Source organism: Perca flavescens, chromosome 1 (genome assembly GCF_004354835.1).
Source record: "Perca flavescens isolate YP-PL-M2 chromosome 1, PFLA_1.0, whole genome shotgun sequence".
Taxonomy (NCBI): Eukaryota; Metazoa; Chordata; class Actinopteri; order Perciformes; family Percidae; genus Perca; species Perca flavescens.
Window position 1 is genome coordinate 26651040 of NC_041331.1, and position 25979 is coordinate 26677018.

Consider the following 25979-nt stretch of genomic DNA (forward strand, 5'->3'; position numbering starts at 1 on the left):
GACAGATGAAAAAGAAAAGCAAGATGTTCAGAGTAGCCAGAGGATGGAGAGAGAAGAAAGAGAGGAAGGGATTGAGTGATGTTATGAGTAAGATGAGTGAGTCCAGACTCCATCATCAAACAGATGTTCAGCTCAGCATAGGCTGTGTCTTTGTCACTGTAAACACACATTGTTAGCTCATGCAAACTGATATTGCTCATGTTCATCTATTTAAAGGCTGTAGTCTCCAACAATTTTACAACCGCCACTCACTAGAAAAGGGAAATCAACACGCTGGCCCTCACCTCCTTGTTGCTCTCATTTTTACATCCATCTTTTTCTCCTTTGAGAGGAGAGGAGAGGAGAGGAGAGGAGAGGAGAGGAGAGGAGAGGTTGTAACAGGATCAGGTGACCTGGTGGGTATTGTAAGGGGGCAGGGTCAGGAGGGCATCTAGGGTTAGAGTTTAAAGTACAAAGCCACACTAAAATCTGAGGGGTCAAAGGGCACACACCAGCAGGAACAGTTACCAGTGCAGCACAGACACAATTTGAGCATGTTGCAGAGTGACCAACAACAACCAACAACAACAAGTCAAAGTGAATGGGGTAAAGTTGTGGGATAGAAAAAGCTGTGACTGTGGCCGGATTAGCTCAGTTGGTGGAGCGGGTGCAAATATGTGGAGGTTTGCTCCTTGACGCAGCAGCCGCGGGAGTTCGACTCCGACCTGCAGCCCTTTGCTGCAGGTCATTCCCCCTCTCTCTCCCCTTTCGTGTCATCTGTCCTATGGAAATAAAGGCCTAAAATGCCCGAAAAAATAAAATAAAATAAAAATCAGTGACTGTAACGGTGGTCACATCCATCTGCAGCAGCTGAGCTTACAGGTACTCACAGGTGTTAAGTCTGGTAATGATAGGTTGTTTCCAGGCCAGTGAGCTGCGGCCCAGCTAGACCCGTAGGCGCCGATTTATGTTTTCCTCCGTGGGTGCTCACAGGCGCATGCCCTTTAAAAAAAAAGTAGTCAAAAAATGTTTGCATTTCAGAACCTTAGGAAACGGACAGCGGCCGATATAAACACACTATTAACTCGATAATGAAGCTGTAAAGTAGGCTATCTTTCAACTCAGGACGGCGCCACTTCTCACAAATACAGATAGGATTGGAGATGAGAAGTTTAACTGACCACCAACTACCGCTGACCTGACGGAGCACCACGACCGGCAGCTCGCGGTACTCTGTATCTAGCGCGCAGTAACCGATTCTGGGGTATCAGCACGATCAGCTTCGTGGGAAATTAAGAACTCTCTGCACTGGTGGTGGATGTCGTTGACGCACTTGCATCATTAGGTTTGCTTTTTTAATAACCTATAATAATCTGTCCATTTAATTCTCACTCTGATTACCTAACGCACATGCACTCACTGTGGGGGGATGGAGGCGTTTTCATCCAAGAGACGCTGTGATTGGTGGATAGGATATGGAGCAGGGGACTGACAGCGACATAACCAATCACATTATGACAGACGCTCCACTTAGCACCAATTGCAATGTTTAATTTTAAATGAATGTAGCCTACTGGCAGTCTGGCACACGTTGGTGCTCAGTGGGTGCTCAAGCTCCGGAGCACCCAGGGTAGTGGCACCTATGCCTAGACCTATACTGCAAGTATCAGTGAGGCAGAGTTCTCACAATGAACATTTGACATAAAAAAAAGAAAGAAAACATGATTTGACTTAAAACCCTACAGGGGAAGTCTTTCTTTGCATTGTAAGTGAACGCAGCACACAAACACCAAGCAACCGCAGTGTATCCATTGTCAAGCCTGCTGGGATCTGGTTCTAGTACAGCGAAAGCTTAGGTCTCTGTGTCTCTACCTACAGCTCCTATCTTGTAAGAAACTGTACATACATGCAATAAAAAATAAGCCCCCCTCCCCAAATAGACAATAAAGACTAGCCCCAGGACGCGGCAGCATTCACACTTTAAAATAACCAGCAATGAGCTATTTAAACAGGACCAGGTTACAGCCCCTCATAAAACAAATACACACAGGAATAATTGTATAGACACAGCAACCTGGCAGGGAAAAAACTTCGCACCATGGGGGGTACCGGGACACTACGCCGAAGAGTGGTGGCGGTGTTCAGGGGTGTGTATGGAAAAGGGTGGGAGGGAAAAGGAAAAAGGGGGGGGCGAGGAAGAAAAACAGGTCCCACAGAGCTACCGTGCAGGCGCCAGCAAAGACAGCGAGGGTGGAAAGGAGGAGAGGAGGGGGAGAAAGACCCTGGTGAAACTCTCAACAGATGCGTGAAGCCCTTGTCAGCATTCCTGCTAGGTAACGCAAGGTCAGGAGCAAGCAGGAAGACAATATGAGGACTATTTGGGCTCCCTGAGCGCCAGATGTGTTTTAATAAGACGGCTGCCCTCCTAGCTAATAAGGTCAGCCTCTGGCTCCAGCCAGACGAGCAAACAAGTAGACTCTTGGCAGGAATTCAGCTCCAGCTTGGCACAGCCTCCCTCCCTGCTTCCTGCCTCGCTCTCTCACTCACTCGCTCTCACAAGCTCAGAGAGGTCGAGGGAGGCAGACTCTTTCTGTGCATGTGTGTATGACTCACTCAGTCTTGTACACCCGCCTTTTATTAGACGCTTCCCTTTTTCTGCAAGGGGAGAGGGAGAACTACTGGCTAAAAACTGGATCCTTTGAGAACATCTGTGCCTGGATCGTGCACTAACATGCACACACCCACACACATCCAAGTGCACACATACACAAGTGTAAACGCACACTTTGCACCCAGTTCATGCCACTGACTTCCTTTTACCACTGAACACGCAATATAATAAGCCATTCTGCTAAATGTTAATACACACAAGTAATGAAAAACTAAAACAAATTGGTTACGAAAATAATCATCGGACCAATAAATCTGACTCCTCCATAAGTGGAAAAGAAAAGAAGGGTCATTGGCGCCAGAAAAGATTGGCTTGATCTGCACTGAAAGGGAGACAGAGGAGGTGAAGAATGAGGAAGAGAAGGAAGATTTAGAGTTGAGAATGAAGGAGGGAGGGAGAAACTAAGAAAGACAAAGATAGAGAGACCCAGACTGAGAGCAGGAGGTTCTGTTTACCCAGCCAGTTGCTTAATAGAAAGTCATTGTCAAGCTAGTCCAAACACTATCTGGCATTTAAACTTGTTGAGAGCAAGAGACCAAAAGTAACAAAATAATAGTTAACATGACTTTTTTAATACTATCAGTGAATCTATCAGTATTTGAAAGATGTTATTAAGCACAACCCAGGTGCCACTGGAAGCAGTGGAGGAAATGTGATTAAGGGAATGGCGCAAACAAAGTGCTGGGTAATTTAACTTTAAATAAACACACACACATACACACAAACAACTCACATCCAAGATCAGTAGTTCACTTAACTCTATTCTGAATGTAGGAAAATATTTGCCATTGTGTACACACTAACTGCACTGTGCCACACACCCACACACAAACTATCTTCCTGGCTCCCTCTCTGCGATCCTCTGAGGTAGAGTTGACGTCATCTTGGCCTCATTAGCCCATCCAAGACAGACCCTCTCCTAATGGTTCCTGCAATCCTCAAATATTTACCTCAAGACTCACACACACACACACACACACACACACACACACACACACACACACACACACACAGCAACTCCATACACATGACCCCCGCTCTTACCTACTGCGTACCTCCTATTCACACACCAGGTTTACATACATGATCAGTCAGGAGCTTAATGGGTAATGGAGGGAAATGTAAAAAAGGATAGATTCCACATTTTTGAACTTTACATTATTTGGGCTGACAATTTTATCCAAAGAAACTTACATCTGGGAAGTAATTTAGGCATTGGGCATCTTGCCCAAGGACATTTTGACACATGGAGAAATGGATCAAGGCAATCTACAATTATGGGCTAACCTGCTTTTCCACCTGAGCTACACCAGCACAAACATTTGTCAGCTTTTGAATTTACACAAATGTAAATAAATGTACTGTAATTCTGGTTTAGTTGGAACATAGCATGATAACAAATTACAAAACAAGTGAACTCACCATTTCTGAGCATTGTACTAGATCACTGGTGAGAAATAATCAAGACTGCAATATATTATGGTACAAGTCAAGCAATGAAGAATGTCTTGGTATAAAGGCACCAGTATGGTCTGTTGTGATATTTAGGCAGAAGTGTCTCTTGCTTTTACTGCAACATTTGGCATGTAGCCTTTTCCTCTACTTGCTGGTGTACACTGTATCATCTTTGCTTTCTATAAACCTCTATGAAACAGAAAGCTCCTCATAATGCAGAAAATAAATACAGTATTTGATAGATTCATGATTTTGCAAAAAAAATATTTTTGCCAATTTGGTGTATATTTTCCTCTGTAAAACAGAATCTGTATGGTAATACCATGTTGTAAAAACATTATGATAGTACGATATCATGATTTAGCCTCTGATTCCCAGCAATTCACCATGTGCTCATGAGAGTGTGTTTGTCCATTTGTTGGACATAAGGTTGGACAGAAGACCATCATCCATCACCGGGATAGAAAAAACTTTCTGCTCCAGAGGTAGACCTTCCTGTTTGAATGCTAGCAGACAGGGAACATTTGGCTAGGTGTAATTTGAGATGACCTCATCACAGCAAGCTCGAGGTTACAAGGTCAGCAGGCCTTATCGTTCAGCAGCAGGCCCTGTGTCTGCCCCCGACCCCCACTACTCACTGACTCTGCCAAACACACACGCATACATGCACACACATACTCAAACACAAACGTGTCTGTGTTCCCACGCTTGCAGCAGGTCCATGGGTTGATGCATAGCAGCTTGTAAAGCAGGGCTGTCAGTCAGCTTTAACAGCCTATCACAGAGATCCAACAGGACCACAGTCATGCATGTAGGCTCTGGCCACTGGCCGACTCAGCAACACTCCATAAAAGCAGCTCAGACTCCACACACACACACACACACACACACACACACACACACACGCACACACACTGTGACTCAGCCAAGTACTGCAAAACAACAGAGATAACAGGCTTTGATCTACACAGACACTCACTCAAGATGCTCCGGTGCTCAAAACACTCTCACATGTGTGCACACGAACATAAAAGCTAACACTGTCTTTTTTAACACAATCACAGGCTTATACACACAACCCTGAACATCTCTGACACCTGTGGAGCTGTGCAGCGTGGGAGCCCGTCCAGAGCCTGCAATCAGTCCAGCACTGAGGACACATGTTCCTTATTGAGTGGAAGTCAAACAGCATCTGATCAATCCTCGGCCAACGTTAGTCTGTCTGAGGCTCTGGTTTGTAGAAAATGCTGTGATTACCGCTTTCCTCATGCAAACCAACAGGTGGACAACAATCGGCATGCAAAAAAAAAAAAAAATCTGTCGTTGACCAAACACACAGTGTTATCATACTGTATTACACAGGGCAGTGAGGACATGGATAATAAGATCTTATAAATGTCATTCCCTAAAGGATCCACAATCCACACAGATCCACAAGATTTTGCCCATCGTCACTGTATTCATAGATCTGCACAGGACTGGATTTGAGCCACACTGGATGAGAGATCAAAGATGACACAAGGTTATTTTAGTTACAAAAACATGTATGGTAAAAGACTGCTAGGAGGACTACTAATGAATCTCACAGATCTAGTCATGAAATGTAACAACAGCACAAAGTAATGGGCTTATAAAAAGGATACAATATCAGACTGGTATTACAATTACAGTAAAAAAAATCTGTATGTACTGGTTTCAACAACTGTTAAAGACACCTTGGTGTAAATTCAAACAACTGGACAATGAAGTATTTATTTTTCAATCTGTTCTATGAGAATTCAAAGAGCCTTTTTCAAAAAGCCTTTAATTTCCACTGAAAAAATAAAAACTTGGATAAAACTTCATAAAGAAATGCTGCCAACTATGAAGGTAATGAGTGGACATAAACACACTTAGGTAAGGTAATAAGTCTGGCACAAGTGCATTTGTGTCAACTGAGTGTAACCTTGACAGATAAATATTCATTTGTGGGCTGCTAAGCTACCTGACCTATGACCCACTCACTTCCGATCTCCTCCAAGGGTATCAAGCAGCAGAGCTGCAGGCGGATATGAAGCCTAATAAAGAATTCTCTCTTCTTTACCCATCTCCTCTTTTCGTCCTTTCTGTTTGATGTGTAGCTTGTCTGCATTTGAAGTGGTTTTCAAAAAGACATGAAGTAGCAGAGAGGGGAGGTCACACATAAAGGTCTCCCTACATTGCAGGAATAATAAGTGTTAAATGTGATAGCACGTTCAATTAGATACTATAGTAACCAGCACAAATATGGCATACTGTAGTTATTTTGTCTGTCAAAAGCTAAAGCTATTGTTTTACTTGTCAATTTAATAGACAGAGGCACAGTGTAGTAGGTTTGAGATGGGTATTATTTTGTTGCTTAAAATAAACATTGGTTGGTGATGTCACAGGTCAGCTACCAATGTTCTCCAGGAGACAAATATTAAAGGCTACACTCATAAGACTACAAGGACCAATGTATTATCATGATCAATTCAATTGCCCTCTTTCATAGCTGAAGGCTTCATACTTATACTACTACACATCTGTCCACCAAGTTAAAAGGTAAAAGTATGAAATTATGAAAGCTGTTATATGTTATGTAAGCAGCTGATACATCCAGGAAGCCAAACATACCACTCTTGTCCTCAACACACTCTTACCGGCTTACACAACACAGATAACATTCAGCTGTGTGTCTCTGACCTGAAGGCACAACTTGGCAGGAGGAATGACTTATATATAGAGGAAATAAGGATCTGAGCCAAAGCACAATGGCCCTGACAGCCTCCACAATTAGTCATACATACATACAAACACACATTACTCATACAGTACATCATACACACTCACACAAGGATGTCCTCTTGCTCCATGATTTATGTGGGTTTAGTGGCTGCACGGCTTCAGTCTAGGTTAGTGACCTTATTCATGCTCTCTCATATGATAATATCAGTATTAATGATAGCCCAGTCGAATCACTGTCTCCAAAGTAGAAAAGCCACTGATGACACTGGACAGAGGTTAGGAGACGGTGAGAATGAAACAGAGAAACTACAGCAGCAAGTGATCAAATAAACATCAAAGTGAGAAAAAGAGACCAGGTGGATGTAAAAATGGATGAAATGGAGGGAAGAAATGATCTCAATACTGTAAACGGGTCCACAGTAATGATGTTTTTAATCAATTAGAGGAGAAAAGAAAACAATAAGGAACATGCGTGTGTGGATGTGTATGCTTTTGTTCATGTTCATGTTCATAATGTTGAGAAAGAAGACAAATTAATCATGCTGTGTGACACATGCACGCAGTCATAAAAAGATAAACACACTGAACCGTTCACTATACACACACAAATCTATATACATACACGCAAACCCTTTCATCCCTGGCCAATGTTTGTCACAGCCGGTGGTAACCTAAGTATCCTAAATTAATAAAATATAGAGATCTGGTAACTGACTCAGATATTCCAATGTTTATGTGGCCTCAAAGCTAATCTTTAATGATTACCTTTCATAGATTTTACCCTGAGACTCATCAGAGTCACTGTACATACAGTATGTTTGTATGTGCACACATAAACATGAAGCCCCTGCATTAAAATGCTTAGATTATAGTGATTTTATTAACGGAAATACAAATATTCAAATGTAATGAAATTATACAACAGTATATACAGTAAGACACTCCTCTGATAGAAGGCAGACAAGTGGCAGGACTAATTTTAGATATTTCAATAAAAAAAAAAAAAAATGATTTATCATTTCTCAAGATATTTGATGAAAACATTACAGAGACAACTATAAACTATACAGAGAGGGAATTGATTTGCATTAGAGTTTGTGGTTGGTAAAGTATAACATCTAAAAGTAAACAAAATAAACAGAGTACAGATTCTGAAAAATCCAAGTTCAAGCAGCTACTCAAACTTTGGCACCAGACAATATATTGATAAAGAACCTTTTCCAAATTTGCACACTGAGTCAGTCTCAAAAAGTGCCCATTGACTTCACTGTGTCTTGCTTTGATGTGTCCTTGCTTCCTCTGATTTACACATAGTGAGTGACCTTACATTTTTGTTGCTGAACTCTGTTTCTAGAAGAGGAATATATGTGGGACAGGAAAAGACCGTGAATGGAGCATAGAGAGATAAGAAAGAGCAGGGCTGATGTGTGAAGAGGGAGGTCAAGAGTTATCACCTGGGTGACCTCAGGTGATGTGACAGGACTTGTCATCACCTTGGCAAACAAAAAAAAAAAGACCTTGAATCAGAGCGAGGGGAGGAAAAGGTGGTGCACGGACATCAAAACCATGAGCGCACAGTGCAAAGTTGTGCATGGTTGTACATGTGCTCTTCGGCTTGTGTTTTGCAAGATAGATAGTTCTCTTTTCCATGTGTGAGAGGAAAAGTGTTGGTCATATGGTTTTGTTCAGAAGACCCCCACCAGAATGGACACCTCCTTAGTCTTTAATGCCCCCTCCTGAGGTGTGAGATCATGTCTCCACCAGGGATGGAGAAGCATGCACAAACTAATGTGTGTGTGTGTGTGTGTGTGTGTGTGTATGTGTATAAGCACACGAGTGAGTGTGCATATGTATGTAAGCATGTGTGTGAAGCAGATGGGAGGAAAGAAAGAAATTAGAGAGGGGTAAAAGGAGAGTAGCGACAGTAAGTCTGCAAGAGCATGTGTGTGTGTCTGTGTGTGTGAGCATGTGTGTGTGTGTGTGTGTGTGTGTGTGTGTGTGTGTGTTGGACTGAGGGGCTGTGAAGGGTTAGGGGGAGGCAGAAGAGAGAGGAGAGGGGGAGTAGTGTGGTTAGGCATCCAGAGTCAGTGAACATTTTTCTGGCAGGCCCTCTCTATGCTCCTGGCTGCTTGCCCGGCTCTGAAGCAAACTTAAACAAACTCCTGTTGCAGCCATCTGCTGGGCCCGCGGGATAAATCACAGCACTGCTCCGCTCTGTACTACTCAGCCGCACCACTATTAGGTTACTGTGTTAGTGGCCTCACACACACACACACACACACACACACACACACACACACACACACACACACACACACACACACACACACACACACACACACAAACACACACACACAGAGCTACGCGTCAGCCTGGAGCCAGGGCCTGCCATGGGGCTCACACCACCAGGAGAGGCCGCAGCAACATGTGGCCCTGCTAATACCACAGGGAAAGATGAAGAGGAGGGGGGAAATGAGAAAGAAAAAGGGGAGAGGGGTGACTGAGGTGATGGGGGGACAGGGGAGAAAAGGAAAGAGATGGACAGAAGACAGAGTCAGTAAGAAGAAGAAAGAGAAAAAAAAATGGGAGCGAGGAGAAGACCTCTGACACCTAGTTTGAGCCAAGTGCTATTTTTATAGCCCCCCGTAGAAGAGAAGAACATAAAAACATCTAGAACCCCTCTGTCTCTGTGGGGTTAGCAACTTAAGCATTTTATTATGGCGGCTCTCTTTGAGAAGGAAACACCGGATTTTAACATCTTATTCTTCACTCTGTAACTTGAATGGTAAAGGATCTAAACTAAAACTAATGCTGCCAATAAATCTTGATACAACACCTTGTTATCGTCATGTACAGTAAGTAACTGTGCAGCTGCATAGAGCTCGGAGATCATTTACAACACTTTAATTCTACTCTGGTGGCTTACCACTCTGGCTACTTCGCTGTGGCCTTGAGGCTGGGCTCTGCACATTAACCGTGACAAGCCCATTGGTCCACATTGCACACAACTCCTGACCATGTGGGAAATGCCACTGGCCAAGTTAGCAGGTCAAATGTCACAGACATGATCAGCAGTGGTAAACAGCCATATGACATCTATATTAGTAACATTTCAACAGTGCAAATGACATACTTGAAAGGGACAGCAGCAAAAAGTATCAAATAAATATTGACAGGCCTTTGGGAAGTATCTGTGCTATCTATCTGTCACACAGATGGAGAAACTGTATCGGTTTGTGTCTGACTCATAGGATGGTCATGTCAGTGTGGGAGACTCTCACCCATGGAAACTATTTACAAAGTCCCTGTAACTCCTGACTATGTCTGTGTGGTTGTGTGTGTTCATGCATTGGTGTTCATGTTTATGTTTGTGTCCACTCGTGGATTGGCTGATGAGAGCATCTGAAGTCTACACCATCTGGTTAACCCTCTGACCAATCTTTCTTTGTTTGCATGATCCTCCAGATTACTAACTGAATCACAACACAAAACTAAGTGTTTATCAAATGTTAACCTTGTGTATGCAATTTACACAGAGACAACTGCGGACAGCTTTTCAAACAAGCAACAGCTAAAGATTCGAGTGCAAAGTATGTATAGTATGTAGTACTAGTAGTATATAGTATGACAGCAATTAGTGTACTTCATAAGTGCCACCATTATGTGGTCACTCCGATCTGAAGATCTACTTTTAGCACACAGTGTACAGACCTCATAATAATAAATGTGTCAGGGCTACTGTCTGTGAACTGAATTCTTCCAGAGGTATCGCTACAGTAGCCTCATGGGATGGTCAGTCCAAAAGTCCCTCTCTGTCTCCTTCTTCCCAGCTGTCCTGGAGCTGGCAGGATAAACTGAGTATGTGAGAGACCAGGTGGCTGGGGCATGTGTGGGGGTGGGGGCGGTCAGGGCCAGGACTTGGGGGGTGCTGACAGGAGGAGGGAGTAATCCAAGGAGGGAATGTCTTCTTCAGCCAAAATAAGCTCCCAGAAGATCACCAGTAATGCTAATCATTATCTCTCCTCTGGTTGGCTGACAGAAAGAGGGTGAAGCTGTCTAGCTGCTGGTTGGTCGGAGCCAGTGGTTGTCTGTGTGCTGAGTGCGGGGCAAGAGAGTTGTGGAATATATTTAGTCCACTACAGGGGGACTATTTTGGCTCCATTTTCAGTTGTCCTTACAACAGGATGAGAGTGAGTCTTTTTTACCCCATTAAGCTGGTTTTGCACATGCACTGCAAAGCTAACATTATAGACATTGCCTGTCGGAGATGTATGTGAGAATGCAAATGTGACATCAAACAATGTTTACCCTGCCGGCTCCCTAGTACAAAATCCTTGTAATCTCCGATTGCATTAAATGTGTGAAAATTCACAGCAAGCGAGAGAGCGCGTTGATGACGTTTAATGAAGCTCGCGTAAAACAGGAAGAAAACAGACATCCTAGGGTGAAGAAGGAGGGTGATTTACATGAAGAAAGCAACGAAAACGTCTAACTGGAGAGACAACGAGATTCGGGAACTTCTTTTGGTAAAGGGCCGACGCCGAACTGGTTAGACAAATTTAAGGAACGGCAAGAGACTCTGTTGTTTATGACCAAATCATGAACGGTTCCTTGGCGCAGTGTAATCCGCGTCATGTTGTGTCTGCTGCAAGCTCTAGCCAGCACCACACCTCGTCTAAATCAAACAGACATAGTCAAGAGTATTTCTTTCCAGTCAGCGAGAACATATCTGTCACAGACAGAGTGTCATATTGGCAAAAGAGGGAGAACAGGAAGGCAGGAAGAGGATGCAAGAGCGAAGTTGGATATGAGGAGGAAGACCCTAAGAACGAAGAATCACATTCACAAAGACCTTCAGCACCACTTGGGAGGTCTAAAAGAGCAAGACTAATGAGAAGCATTTAATAGCAATGAATAATATCCAGTCAGCTAAGAGCGTAAGCTACATGTTAAATGTCTGGCAAGGAAATAGGTCCGCTATTAGCTACTGTGCTACCACACACTCCAGCTGTGTCCAGGTGTAGAACCACACACACAGACACACACACACACACACACACACACACACACACACACACACACAGCTGTGGCACAATCCAGCTGCATTTGCCAGCAAGAGAGCAAACACCTGCCAGTGCTCCCAACCACCTGGCAGACACACATGCCCAGACACACACACACACTTGCAGCTGTTCTGAACAGTATGTAAATTATGATCAACAACTACATACTGTATGTGTGTATGCAAGTACAAGTCTGCGAATGTATGCATTTATATGTGACTGTGGGTGAGTGTGTGTATGGCCAGAGGGCAGCTGGCAGAGAAAGCTAAGCTATAGTTACATTACACTCTGTCCTCTATAATTACCACAGTCAAACGAGGTTTACTATTGTAAAACCCAGACTCCAGGGCAGTACAGCACGGCGGCCATCACAGCATCACCACTCTTCCGTATTGGCCTCTTGCAACGCTATGCAGTCCCTCCAGGATTTCGCAGCCTTTTTTTTGAGATTGTTGCGGCCCAAAATGCATGATTTCGCGGACGCTTTTGGAAAAAATTGCAATAAAAGTTGCAATGTCTTTTGTATGTTTGTTGCAATGAAGTCGTTTTTTTTATAGTTCTTCAAAAATAAAAACTCTTACTCTAGGCTGAGTTTTCTTAGTAACCTTACCAAGCAGGCTCAGGATGCTGCAAATGTTGGTATAATATGAAAACGGCTGGTGGATTTAAGACAAAAAATAATAATTTATTGAATTAATCAAATTTGAAACTATGTGTCAGTGGCTTGTTGATCTTTACATTGTTAGTTCATTTCCTATCCTGGCCTGGGACACACATTCATACGGTTTGATAAAGTAACGTTACTTATTGGACTTTAACTTATCATTGCACTCACAATAACAAGTGTAGCTGTCCTCAATTTAGGTCATCCTGTACGTCTCATCTCCAGTGCATCCGTGTGTGTTTGTGTCTGTGTGTGTGTTTGTGTGTGTGTGCAGCCCCGGCCGCTTCAGAGAGCCGTCAGGATGGAAACGGCAGCAGAGTGAAAAAACGTTACAGCGTACGTTGATGTTAAAATGTATACAGGTTGGCAGGACGGTCTGAAATGTCTTTCGCTGTATGTTTTGTTGGTAAATGTGAGATGTTCGAGTCACACACGTCTTGTCTTCATATCAGAAACAAGGAAATAATCAACCCGTTCTCACTCCTGCTTGGTCAGTAGCTCTCAGAGTGCACGTGGGACTGCTGGGATTGGTTGAAGTCGCAGGAAACTTCAGGTTATTGGTCAAATTTGCGGAAAAGTTGCGGTGATTGGTCAAAATTGCGAGTCGCACCAAATTCACGGTGATTGGTTGAATTTGCGTGAATTTGCGTGAATTGGCGTGAATTGGCGCGATCGCGACATCGCGAAATCCTGAGGGACTGGCTATGCCAGGCTTCAGTGTGGGAACACAGAACAATTTACTACAAAGCAGATGTACAGTACAGAAAATGTCTATGACAGACCTCAGGGTGTAAGCATGTGCACTTAAAAGTTATTAAAAAGTACATTGGCATTCTTTGAGACTAAAGAAAAGAAAAAAGCTTTTAAAAAAAGGTTTCACCCAACACAGCTACACAAATACACTTAAAGAAAATAAGGGTAACATTTTCAGCAGAGTAAGATATACAGAAGGGTCTTTTAATCATGTAGGGAGCTAGGACAGTCCTCTCCTCAACACAAAGGAAATTTGCTGGATCCTAAAACCAATGCACAAGAACCGTAACATAAATTTCCTCTAATGTCGACATGAAGCAGAGTCCCAAAAAACTCACTTCAAATTTTCCGCAATTACTTTTACACAAGAGTATGAGTACCTACTGCTAATGTCACTACTTCTGATGTGCATCTTCACAGCAATTTTTAAATAAATGTTTCATGTAAAACATATTTAATAGATAGAGCAGAAAACCCAAGTTCAAGCTTCAAAAGATCTCTTTAGAAACCTGTGAGTTAAATTGCTACGCCCATGTAGTAGAGTCCACAGGACCCTTCACGGTGCAGGTAGTTATTTACTATATATAGGTCTGGTTCCATACTGTAATTGTCTTAGGATGTCCCAAATTGTAAAGTGCAGGGACAAAGGGGGAATCGGAGAGGAAATGGGTAGAAGAGGAGGAGTGATTTAGTCAACACTATACCAGTGTGGCACACAGCCCAGTTCTTACAAGAGCTATAAGGAAGACGGGAGAGAAAGAAAGGAGAGAAGCAGACCAATGAAAACTGTATTATAGAAAAGACAATAGACAAAAACATCACACAAACATTGCACTACGACTCACTTGGTTCTCACAAGAGCCCAGCTTAATAGTTCACACGTAGTTTACATGACTGTGTCCCCAACCTGGACCATTGCATACACACATTTTGGTGCCAAATGAGACCCATAAAAACACTATGAAAACAGTTCACAGCAGGGTCCATGGTTTCGGGATAGAGGGACACTGCCCTCTCTGTTCCCCTTTCACCCTGTGCACTCATTTGGACATTTGTTTTAATGAAGGCGAGATTGCCAAGCGCAATTAGCGATAGATAATCAGAGATATTTGTTTCACTGACTGACTACTCCTGCCATCCACTAACCTGTAATGAGATCAACTGATTGGCAGAAGACAACTGTGTGTGATCTTCTTCCCTTTTCCTCCCACTTTGGTTAGCTACAATAATCAAATAAAGAGAATTCATGCCAGCCAAAATGACTCCCTAGCATAGTTTTACAGATGACATTATAGATTTTTAGACTGCATAGATCACAAGGGCAAACTATATCCACATAATACTGAAGTGACTTTTTGACATCAAAAATCTAAACAGGTGTGTAAGAATACAGGTCCCTTCCCTCCAATATGACACGTGACCTTTGCTGACCATGTCCCTGAGTGCTGAGTGAATAACAATATCCCCTCTCTGCTTGGCTCTGCAGGGTTAAAAGGTCAGTAAGCCTTCATCTGTCAGTTACAAACTAGCTTGGAAGTCTGCACCCAGACAAGCCCCGAAATATCAACTTCCTTCTCAACCCCCTGAAACAAAAACCAACCTAAAAGCAGCTGTGCCATGCCACGCTCTTATTCTCTCACAGTTTTGAGCACACCTTCATTTACTCTGTGCACTCAATGACATTGCTTTATGTGCCAACCCTTACAGTCTCTGGTACCAACAAAGGATGTGAGAAAACTTCAGACACTGCTTGATTTAATCACTCTCTCCTTCCCTCTTTGGTACTCTCTTACTTCCTCTCAACAATTGTCTGCCAGGGAATTTTAACACTGAATTGCCTGTTATGATCCTATTAGGTAAATGTTGATTGACTTGGACTGCCAACACAGTCAACAAAAGGAAAGCTATGCCTTTTGGGTTAGCACAGCACCAAACCAAATATTTTCAGGATGACAAAGTAGCTGCATTGAGAGCTCTAATCTTTAAAGTTCATCTCCTCTTACCTGCATGACAGTGTTTTCAGTCTCTGGCAGACCACTGCTCTCTGTCTGTCTGTCCGCATTTCCTGCATTGAAATCAAACTACATAAAAATGCAGATTCCAGCCATGTGAAAAACTTCTTTGAGTTTCAAAAACCTGATTAATAGCTAGCTAACAACTGTTGAATGTGTAGCTGCCAGTGTAATAACTTTTATAACAACCATGAAGGAAATAATATGCATTTATTAAAATGTAGTTACCTAAAACTGAATATTGTAATTCAAAATGTCCACAAACTGAAGGTGTTTCTCTGCTACAGCTATGTTAGGCTAATAGCAAGGAGGGCTAATGGTAGAAAGCAGACTGTTAATATTTACAGTCTTTGGTAGGAAGCCATGTTGAAAGCTAGCTAACTAGCTAATCTAGCCAAGTAAATGTACTGGCATTCACACATTCAATGCTAGCAAACTCTACTTTCACAAATTTAAACAAAAAAAGTATATCAATTGGTGAGGAGGCTGGATTACTCACCACCTTAACAGCAAGTGAGTCTTTTCTCCCTTTATTTATGTCGCTGGTTGTGGTTTCTTTAGTAGCAGCAAAGAACCAGAGGGTACAAGAAATGGACCAAACCAAGGGGGAAGGGCAAGGGTTTGATAAACTTAAATTTCTTGTAGATGCAGATATAATCAGATTGAGTATTCTCTGCTGTTTCTTTAAACATGAAATCATTTCATATAAAATTGTTTCAACCATACAACCACAAGTACTCTCATAAATTACACTTTTAGCCACGTCCACATGTCATCGATGTATCAACAGAGCTGAATATGGTCCTGCAACTCAGCCTTGCTGCTGTCTGTCCCAGTGGCCAAAGGTGGTAATGCAACTGGAAATCATCAAAGCTTTACCTATAGACAACTATTATAAAGAGATGTTTGTAAAACTGTTGACAGGACACCTCCTACTGCAAACAAGATAAGTTATTACTGTTTTTATCATACATTTTTATGTTTGGAAAAGTTTTCCAGAGCCTAGAAAAGATATTTTTATATGTGTGACATCATCCCAATGTAAAGTCTATGGGCTGAGCTTGACAGTGCGGCAGAAACATATACTAACATATACAGATACTGTAACAAAAAAAACATTTTCCCTACAGACAACCATTATAGCTAAAAATCTGTAAAGTCATGGTCAAGTATTATTATTTTTTCTTTGTTTTCTTGAGTTCTCAAACCATAACAGTTCAATGTTTGTAAAACTATTTCAGGGCCAAGTCAAGCTGTTTTTAAATCCTTGACATTACTTCAATGTAAAGTCAGTAGGTCTGGCAGGTTCAGGGAAACTGATGTGCAGTAGGCAACACAACACAGAAGCAGGGAGAGAGATCACTTTTTGGCATATGCTCTGTGTGAGCAACCTTCATTGGAATGAATGGACGCCATCTTGAAACTCTATATTGAGTTCTTTTAATACAACCACCACACATATGGATAGTGGGCATGCATGGTTACATGTACTGTATGTACTGTATGCCAGCAGTGAAAGAGGATAACTGTATCAAAAATTATAGCTTTTTCTTTTCCAATATTGAGGGCTGTGACATGGAGCTCCAACAGCACCTTTGCCATTACAAAGAGTATGAGGGCCAGGACCTGCACTGTCACAGGACACACACCATCCGGTTGGCCAGGTACATCAGAGAGCTATCTAATGGGACAGGTCTGGGGTGTTGAGGCATCCCTCAAACCAGTACTGTGGGAGGCTTGTTTATGGGTAAGTCTTTGCAGGGTTGAGACACAAAAGGGGAGACAAAGAATAAAACACTGGAACACCTCCATCTCATCTGCTCCATAGAGGATTTGATCTCTTCATTCAGATATGGGCAAGAATACAGCGCTGAGGGATGCTAGCGGGAAGAGCGTGATTAAAGCCTTGAGCGCTTTATCAAAACCCACCTCCGGCAGCTTTGAAATTAAGCCCCTCAAATACCAGAGGATTCACTGAAACGCAAGGCTGTCTTTTAGACCTCACCGCTGGAAGAGAGCAGAGAGGCACAGCTGCATGAACTTTACAGGATATGTGCAATACAAATGGTTTTGTCTAAACACACACTCATACACACAGGCACGCATAACAACAGCTCACACTTCATGTTTAGACCACACCACCTCACATGCCTCTAATTAACACAGTTTTAATAGAATCCTGTTCCTGCGTAGAACAGACTCTGCGGCCAGCATGCTGTAATATTTCCTCCTATGATGAATTGATGAGAATGGGACTCCTTTTTCCTTTTTCCTCTGACTGTAATTTAAATCCCATTAACCCCCTCACCTTCTCTCAGCCTCCCACTCTTCTTCTTCTTCTTCTTCTTCTTCTTCTTCTCCCAATAATTCACTCAGGATAATTTTTCTCTTACTTTTCAACTTCACGGCCAGTTTTGATGTGTAATTTTGCCCTCACTCCTTCTTTCACTGCATTATAAATCTTCCCTGGCCACACTGTCAAGATGCCGGCACGTTTTTCCTGTGACAGCAAATACCTCCTTTACAGGATATGGGCCGTGCAGTGAGAACACAGTCAATCTTTTACACCAAACACACACAAACACACAATTTGCACACATGCACACACACACACACACACATACAAAGGAGCAGCATCAACACAGAAAACATGAGCCACAGTACACGCGATGCTAACACACATATACACACCTCTCTTACACACACAGCGACTGAATGATTGAACTCGTCACAGAAACCTGTCTCCGCTCTTCTAACAGGTCAACAATAATCATCCACTCGAAAAACAGTCACTCAGCAGACCACCATACAAAAATAAACATTCATGCGTGGATACAGACACACGCTTGTATACACACATGTATACATATGAGTGTGTATGAGCAAGAGAGGCTTTGTGTGTTCTGTTATCCACGTACAATTATGTAGTTATTTATCTTTGCAAGGCTTGACAAATGATTTATTTATTTGCTGTTTTAGTCCCTTATGTCCTTGTACAAGCAGAATACACACTGTTGACTATAGGGTGAGTGTGGATTTAGCTATACACTTCAGTTATACACATCTATATCAAAGGCACACAATCAATCCCAATCCTTACAACAACAAAGTTATGCAGTGCCGGTATCTAATCAGTTTACTTATGGCCTAAGCATTGGAGCATGCTATCATTTCTTCTTCACAATGTTTTTGTTCTTGCTTTTCCCATTTTTCTGTCTACATTTGTCACTTTTTTAACTTCAAAATAAGTTTTTAAAAAGTGATTCCACACAACAATGTGGAATCACTTACGCTACCTGCACACATTTGCATTTTACCTTATGATGCAGAGTATTCAGTCTCCCCCTTTAGAGGATAGGTTCACATTTATTTAACTTAAGACATACATGCCCATATGTATTTCTTCTGTCTATACAGCCTTCTTTAGTGTAAAATGGCATTCAAAAGTTTAGCTTAATATGAGGCTTCAGCAGTCTGAGTTTTTTACAAAACTCCCTGTTTTTCCCCACACAGTGTTTCAGTGCTGAGCTACAGCTGATGGATAGTAAAACAAAGAGAGAAAAGACGGTAACTTTGGAAGCACGCATTCCAAGACATGGTGCGAGTGAGACGCAAGTTAAGTGAGAGTCAAACTACTTCTACATCATTGCGTCTGTTTGATTGTATGTGCATAATGTGTCAGAAATTAGGCACAAACGTGGCCGGGTTGGCTCAGTGGGTAGAGCAGGCGCACATATACTGAGAGGTTTATGCCTCGACGCAGAGGTCCAGGGTTGGAATCCGACCTGTGAGAATTTCCTGCATGTCTTCCCCCTCTCTCTCCCCTTTCTCACCTAGCCTTTCTGATCCTGCTGCCATCTCATTAGGATAAAATAAGATAGACTTTATTAATCCCACACTGGGGAAATTGCTGTGCTACAGCAGCTCAAAAGATTATTTTCGATTTTGATTAGATCAGAATAACAAAAATCATTAGACATAGGAGAAAAAAATATGCAGAAAGTATTATTAGAAATAGAAGAAATAGAATTAGTTATAATAATAATAATAATAATAATAATAATAATAATAATACAAACATATTTACACAATAAACACCCTTATATAAACAGACAGTATAAGCATAAGCATAAATATGATTAAAACCATCTTCAAAATAACACAACTACACGCATGCAACCGTTTCAACGGCCACAAAACAATTGGATTCTTTCTCATTCTTTTTCTTTTTCTATTTTTCTTTTATCTTTTGATGTTTGGTTGTTAATTGATTGTTAGTCCTGATTTGTGATGAGGTCTGTCATGTATTTGTTCAGTTGTTTGTTTTTGTGTTTGTGTTTGTGAAATGTATGACTTTTTTGTGGAATAACAAAAAAAAAACGTGGACATCTGTTTTACCGAGAGTGCGAGTGAAGGACCTGCTGATCAGCAGCCCCTCCTCAGACGCCTGCTGGCGGTCTATACTTACACACCTGTCAAAGGTCATGTCCAACATACTAATTAAACACACGGCAGCAGAACAGAGAACATGATAACCACCCATCACTTGTGTTTCTGATGTGTGTGTGTGTGTGTGTGTGTTACAGTTAACAGCTAAGAATGTCCTGTGGCAGATTTAATTTAATGCGCTAATTCTTACCAAGCAGGGAAAACAAACAGCACAGCACCATCCACCCTTTCACACTTCACAGGATAAGCATTCATACGTGCACAATAATGTTTACACCATAGCGAGCAGTATAATGACAAAAAAATGAGATCTCATTCTAGCGTTTGACTTAATTTGTTTCTGTCTTGGTCTTGGTTATGTCTCTGAAATTTTTAACATTAAGCATGAAGTCATTGCTGGAACTGTCCCTGATCTGCAGTTTTGTGCTTTGGGGCATTGAGGAAAACTGCTGTGCAATACAAAAACTAGAATAGAATAAAATGGAATACTGTAGGTGAGTGTGTGTTTATATTATTTATTATTATTGTCTAACAATCCCCTCCACCAGGCACACATGGTGCTAAGGGAAACCATATGGGCACTCCCTCCTGACAGCCCAAACCCCAGCGATGACAGACCCTCTCAAGCGTATAGCATGACACTAGAGGACAAAGCACCTGTTCCCCCGCAGCTCTTTCACACCTCCCCTTCTCCACAGAAACACACACTGGCACTTTTTCAGCCATGAGGTCACTGGCTTACTCAGGCCAAAACTGGCTGTACCACCTGCAACCCTACCAGCCCAAAATGATCACACGAAACCCAGCCTGCACCCGACACCCCTCTCATCCCACACTCCTTACGATGGCCCAACCTTGGCGGCCAGAAAAGCTGGTCCCATATTTATACTCTATATCACGAGTGTCCCCTCACATATGACTACTATGAGCTCATCGGGGTCTAGCTCACATGCAAGTGCTCAGACAAATAATAAAGACTTAAGTTTGGAGTGCATAAGAGTAACCAGTCAAACACTTCTTTAAAGGACAGAAAGAAAATTAGGTGGATAACTCCGGACAGCTGGTGTGAGTGTGCAACAAACCGAGGTTGCCGAGTGTGAATGCCATCCACAGATGTTCTTCACGTGTCCTGCATTGCTGGACAGTCAGTGTCTGTTTGCATGAGAGAGCTGTTCATAGAGCCAACTGGCTGTCTAAATGCTCCTCAGCTCTTCATCAACAATATCGCCATCCTCATTTGCCCTGCACTGTTCCCCCATATAACCCTTTTTAGGGAGATTATTGTCTCAAGGCAACAACAGGGATCAGTTATAAATGACTAATTATATTGATCTCATTAATCATGCATGTTATTGCAAATGCATCAATATGTTTCAAATATACAGTACTGTTTAACTAAATATCAATAATCAATGTTTCACTAATTATATCAATACAGATTTGTGATTTTGACTGATGTAAATAAGACTGATTTTCATTTACATGACAATATATACTGTACATGGAGTGTATTTAATTAATTACACACGTCATGGTAGTGCAGTATCAGGACTGTCTGGGCATATATTTTCATATGAACAGGTAGAGCAATTCAATGTAAGTCATGTTTCTTATTGTGGTTGAGTCTCTATCTTTGTGCCCTAGGTTATCATTGGTATTTCACCCCAAATCTTTCATGGGAACAAATGGAATTGAAAAATGGAAAAAATGAAAACAATCAGTTCTAAATCCTGTCACAGGCTTTTTGGAGGGACTGGCAACAGAATTATATAACTAATGTATTTGGAAGAAATTTGATAGATAAATCAAGTAAAAGAGGTCTAATTGGCCTAAGTTATCATAAAGAATTATGATAACTTAACAATTTCTTTAAACTAACTTCCTTGAAAATACTCTTTAAGATCCTCGACACGCTCAAACCAAAACAAACAGCTCAGCACTGGGTGAGACGTATTGAGTCATGCTTGGTCAAATAGACACACTCACACATGGACACTGCAAACACAAGGCTGGCCTTGGCCATTAGATCCCTAGAGTTTTCCTCTGGCGTTTATAGAAGTAAGTTTTGATGACAATGTGTCATTGTTCATCCAAACGGTGACGGCCACCCCAAGTAATCTTTTCAGTCTCCACGCACACACGCACGCACGCACGCACGCACGCACGCACACACACACACACACACACACACACTACTCCCTATTAATGCATTCAACCAAAACACAGTAAAATTATCTTTCTTTATCACACCAATCCCACTATGCAAAATGTCAAAATCATCCCTTGCCATGTGACTCAGAGGTCGCATCAGGGTAAACACAGTCTGCACTGCACCGTGGGAATGTGGGAGGGGGGGATTAAAAGCTTATGGGAGACTGTTATTTTAACCAAGCTTATGAATGCATTTAGATAAATTTAAAGACACTGGAAAAAAAGATCTTTGACTGTGTGTCTTATCAGGCAGTTTGCTTACCTTATGTCTAGACTGTGGCGATGCTGATTCAGGTTCTCTTCTCTCCCCGTCTGAGGCTCCATGTCCGAGCCTATCCCTGTCCTGCTGCATGCTCTGTCCCACCTGCACCATGGCCTTACATTCCACACATGAGCCAATCACCAACCTCCTCCCATCATCCACCAGGAGAGTGCGTGTGCTGCGAGGTGCATACAGGAAGACAGGTAGCCTCGCCACAATAACAGCGCACAGCCTACCTTGCCTGCGCTGCTCCTTCCTGCAGAAGAAACACACAAAAGCCTCACAGCTGTACTGGCGGGCCCAAGGGGAGCTGGGTGGCTGGGGGTTGGCACTGGATAAACTAGAGGTAGACGGGGTGGAGGGACCCAGGCCCTTGCTCTCATGTTGAGCCCACTGGGCGTGTAGGTCATGGTAGCAGAGATTACAAGCTGACACCAGGCCTGTGGCGTCGACTGGCTTGGCATGGAGAGCAGGAGGGTGGACTGTGAGAAAGGGGAAAAAAGGCTCCCTCTCCCCACAACGCCCAGGCGGGTTGACATGCAGCTGGTACTCGCCACCTGCACACAGCTCAGCTCCACACAGGTAACACACCGACATGGAGCTGCCGGGGCGAGAGGCCATACCAGTCTGGGAATGGGCTTGTCCAGACCCCTCAATGGCCATGGCAGCGTGGTACCTGACCAGGAAGGAGCTGACAGAGGTGATGAGGTCTTCACTAAGGCTGAGTCGATATGCACCCCAGATCTCCTCCAGGATAAAATGGCACTGTGGGCAGCAGTGTACACGGCCATTTCTCACCCCCTGGGCATTTGGTGGGCAAGGCAACATGTGGATGAAAGGAAAATACATCGCACCACGGGACTTGCCAACACCAGCCTGTGCATATGCTACTCTCATATCTCCTTCATAATCCTGACCGCAGAGGAAACAGGCCTCATGGGAAGCCCTGGGTTCAGTTATGCACTCCATGGACTCTGGGGGAGTTAGCTGGGAAGGATGGAGAGAACTGGTGGCCTTGTTGAGGGGAACTACATACAGGCGCTGGAGGACAGGCACATCTGCCAGCTGAAAGCTCTGCCACTGCTGCATGAGAGAGGTGTGACAGCTGCCACACACAAGGGTTGTACCCGCTGGACTGATAGGTATTGCATCCCGGGGAGGGGAGTGAAGCCACAGGAAGGGAAAGAAGGGCTCGCCCTGTGCCCTCTCCTGTTTCTGAACACTGACTTTATAACGGCCGTCATGTCTGAGCCCAGTGCCACAGATATAGCAAACACACTCCTCTGAACAGGTGTCCACAGTGTGGTGCGACTTTCTTCCTGAAAAGTCTCTGACAGCTCTAAACTGGGTGTTTTGGCCTGTTTTACTCTCATGCATGTCTATGTCATCATCACTTGTAATGTTAATATCATATTCCTCAGAGTTGTCAGAGTTATTCTCCCTGGAAACAGCCATGTTACTTTTAGTGGTGACAGCAGCGGTGCCAACAGATGACAGCGCAGTGTTGGGGTGATCCTCGCCCCTTGCTCGGTACATCAGCGATGGATGTCTGGACGAAGCACAGCTGCTGTCGGCAACACGCTGAATCTGACGCAGCTCCGCATGTCTGACATTCCCCTCCTCCAGCCATCGCCTGTTGCGCATAATGACCCCGTTGTCTTGCACAGGTGTGTCAGAGAAAGGACTGTCATAGCATCGCTGAGGGAATCTCTCCTGGGACTTTGCCAGAGATTCTGATGACTGACAGACATTATTCATAATTTTAGCACCGCGCCTCCCTGGCAGAACGCTCTCCGCTTTTGGCGATCCCTGCGCCCCATAAATACCCACCGGGTAGCGCATTGCCCGCTGTGAATCAGGGCTGTTTTTAACACTGATGACATTGTTCTTCCTGCTACTGTCTCTTGGCGATTTGCCAGATGCTCTCAGGCACTTGTCTTTGCTCATGCCGGCTCTGTCGACGAAATCCATCTCCTGGTCTGATATGTTGTCGTTTTCAGAAAAAGACGAAAAATCAGACTCTGCGCCCCCGTCGTAGTTCTGGCTGCTGACACTGATTCTCCTCTCCAGATCATAAGAGATGTTCCACTCCTGTGGGACCCGCCGAGAGTCGCACTGATAGGGTCGTTTCAACCAGTACATGCGCTTCTCAATGGGCGTCCTGCTCCGCTCGAACGAGTTCCACTGCTCAGTCAGAAAGCAGTGGCACACGGCGCACACCAGCGTATGTCCATCCGGGCTCACCTCACACGCACCCGGGGCTGGCTCCTGATTTTGTAGAAATGGGAAAAACGGAACGCTCTCTTTTTGGTATGTCACTTGTAACCTCAATTCCTTTCCTGGTGTAACTCCGCTTCCACATATGAAACAGTAAACCAGCACCCCTAATCCATTCCGATCAGCCCTGGAAGTGTTGCCGGGCAATGGGCTGTCCTCACCGGGCATAGCTGCAGCCATGAGTCGGTGTTTCCGAGATAAAGGTGTCAGTTCCTTGTCACAGGAGGAGTTCATTGTTTTTAAACACCCAAGGCTACGCTACATGGTATAACGTCAACAGTTACGCTAAGTTATGCTCATGTCCAACACTTATCTGCAGGTCAGGAAACTATATACAATCACTGTTAGTCTCAGTTACTCACTGGATGGTAAGATGCACGATAGTCCATTGAAAACGGCAGCGTGCAGCAAACCGTTATCTTTCAAGGACAGGGAGAAATTCGCTCCAAAACATCCACGGAGCGGCACAGAAGTCCTAGCTAAGTGAAGTCTGTAGTCCGCATGTTTGCACTGGAAGTCCGCTAATATGACAGAAGAACCTGGGATCACGGGTCGCCTCTCCAGCGAACTTTCCTGCCCGCGCTGCAAACTTTGGCTGATGACTCCTCTACACTGTACACAGCGCCATCCCCGATTCATGGGACCCGCTCCGACACCCCAAAGACAACCTCCACCCCCTGCCAGCCCCCAGTAATACTTTTGCAGAGATTATGAGCACACACTCCTGCAGTAGCTGCCCATGCGTCAAAGTACTAACCATGCACAGCATATCCACAGTTTAACATGCACAGGGGCGTGTATTTAATACACAGACCCACGGCATGTAGGTAATCATCTGAAAGCAACAGAACTGCTTTGTATCAGACGCTGTTAGGTCGATTGCCTGTGAGTGAGAAGGTATTAACTGTGCAAATGAATTATCAGTTTTCTCTAAAAAAACAAACAAAAAAACTGACGGGAAGACATACTGTGATTTTTTTTTCTTCCAGTAGATTTCTAGCATTTTGGGGGGTTTTATCTGTTCTAAGTATACAATAGTGCAATAGTTACAAGACAATACAATAGTTATGTTTAGGCTACTCAGTACCAAAACGTACACACTGACCATAAAGTGGTTTTCTTTCGTATTCATATTATGGTAAGATTGTTTGTTTGGACAACTAAGACAGTCATAACTGTAAGCAACACTGCATAAGATGTCCGGGCAAGATGATATTGATAATGTGTTAATATTCATGCCTCAGGCAATGCATCTCCAAAGAATAGCCTATAGAGATTCATTTTGAATTTACAGTTAATTAATTTGAACAAATATGAAAATTAAGTAAAATACAAAACTTTTCCTGCCAAAAACTGTGCTGCGAGGACAAAAGATAGCCTACTTCAAACAAATCTATGAAAGGTCAACTAAAAAGTATCAATCAGGGAAAGTAAACAA

At 43.2% G+C, this 25979-nt stretch overlaps 1 protein-coding gene across 3 annotated transcripts in view; it reads right to left on the reverse strand.

The window, feature by feature from the left end:
- Positions 1–25209, reverse strand: part of gse1b (Gse1 coiled-coil protein b) — a 172995-nt gene extending 147786 nt beyond the window's left edge. For 2 of the 3 annotated variants that reach the window (XM_028574106.1, XM_028574099.1), the window contains exon 1: positions 22265–25209. In XM_028574106.1, coding sequence (XP_028429907.1) covers positions 22265–24775 — 2511 coding nt within the window. In that variant the 5' untranslated portion in view covers positions 24776–25209. Of the gene's footprint in view, positions 1–15333; positions 15396–15841; positions 15882–22264 lie in introns of those variants that run through there. The other variant, XM_028574113.1, reaches the window with a different exon arrangement.
- Between the last annotated feature and the right edge of the window lie 770 nt (positions 25210–25979).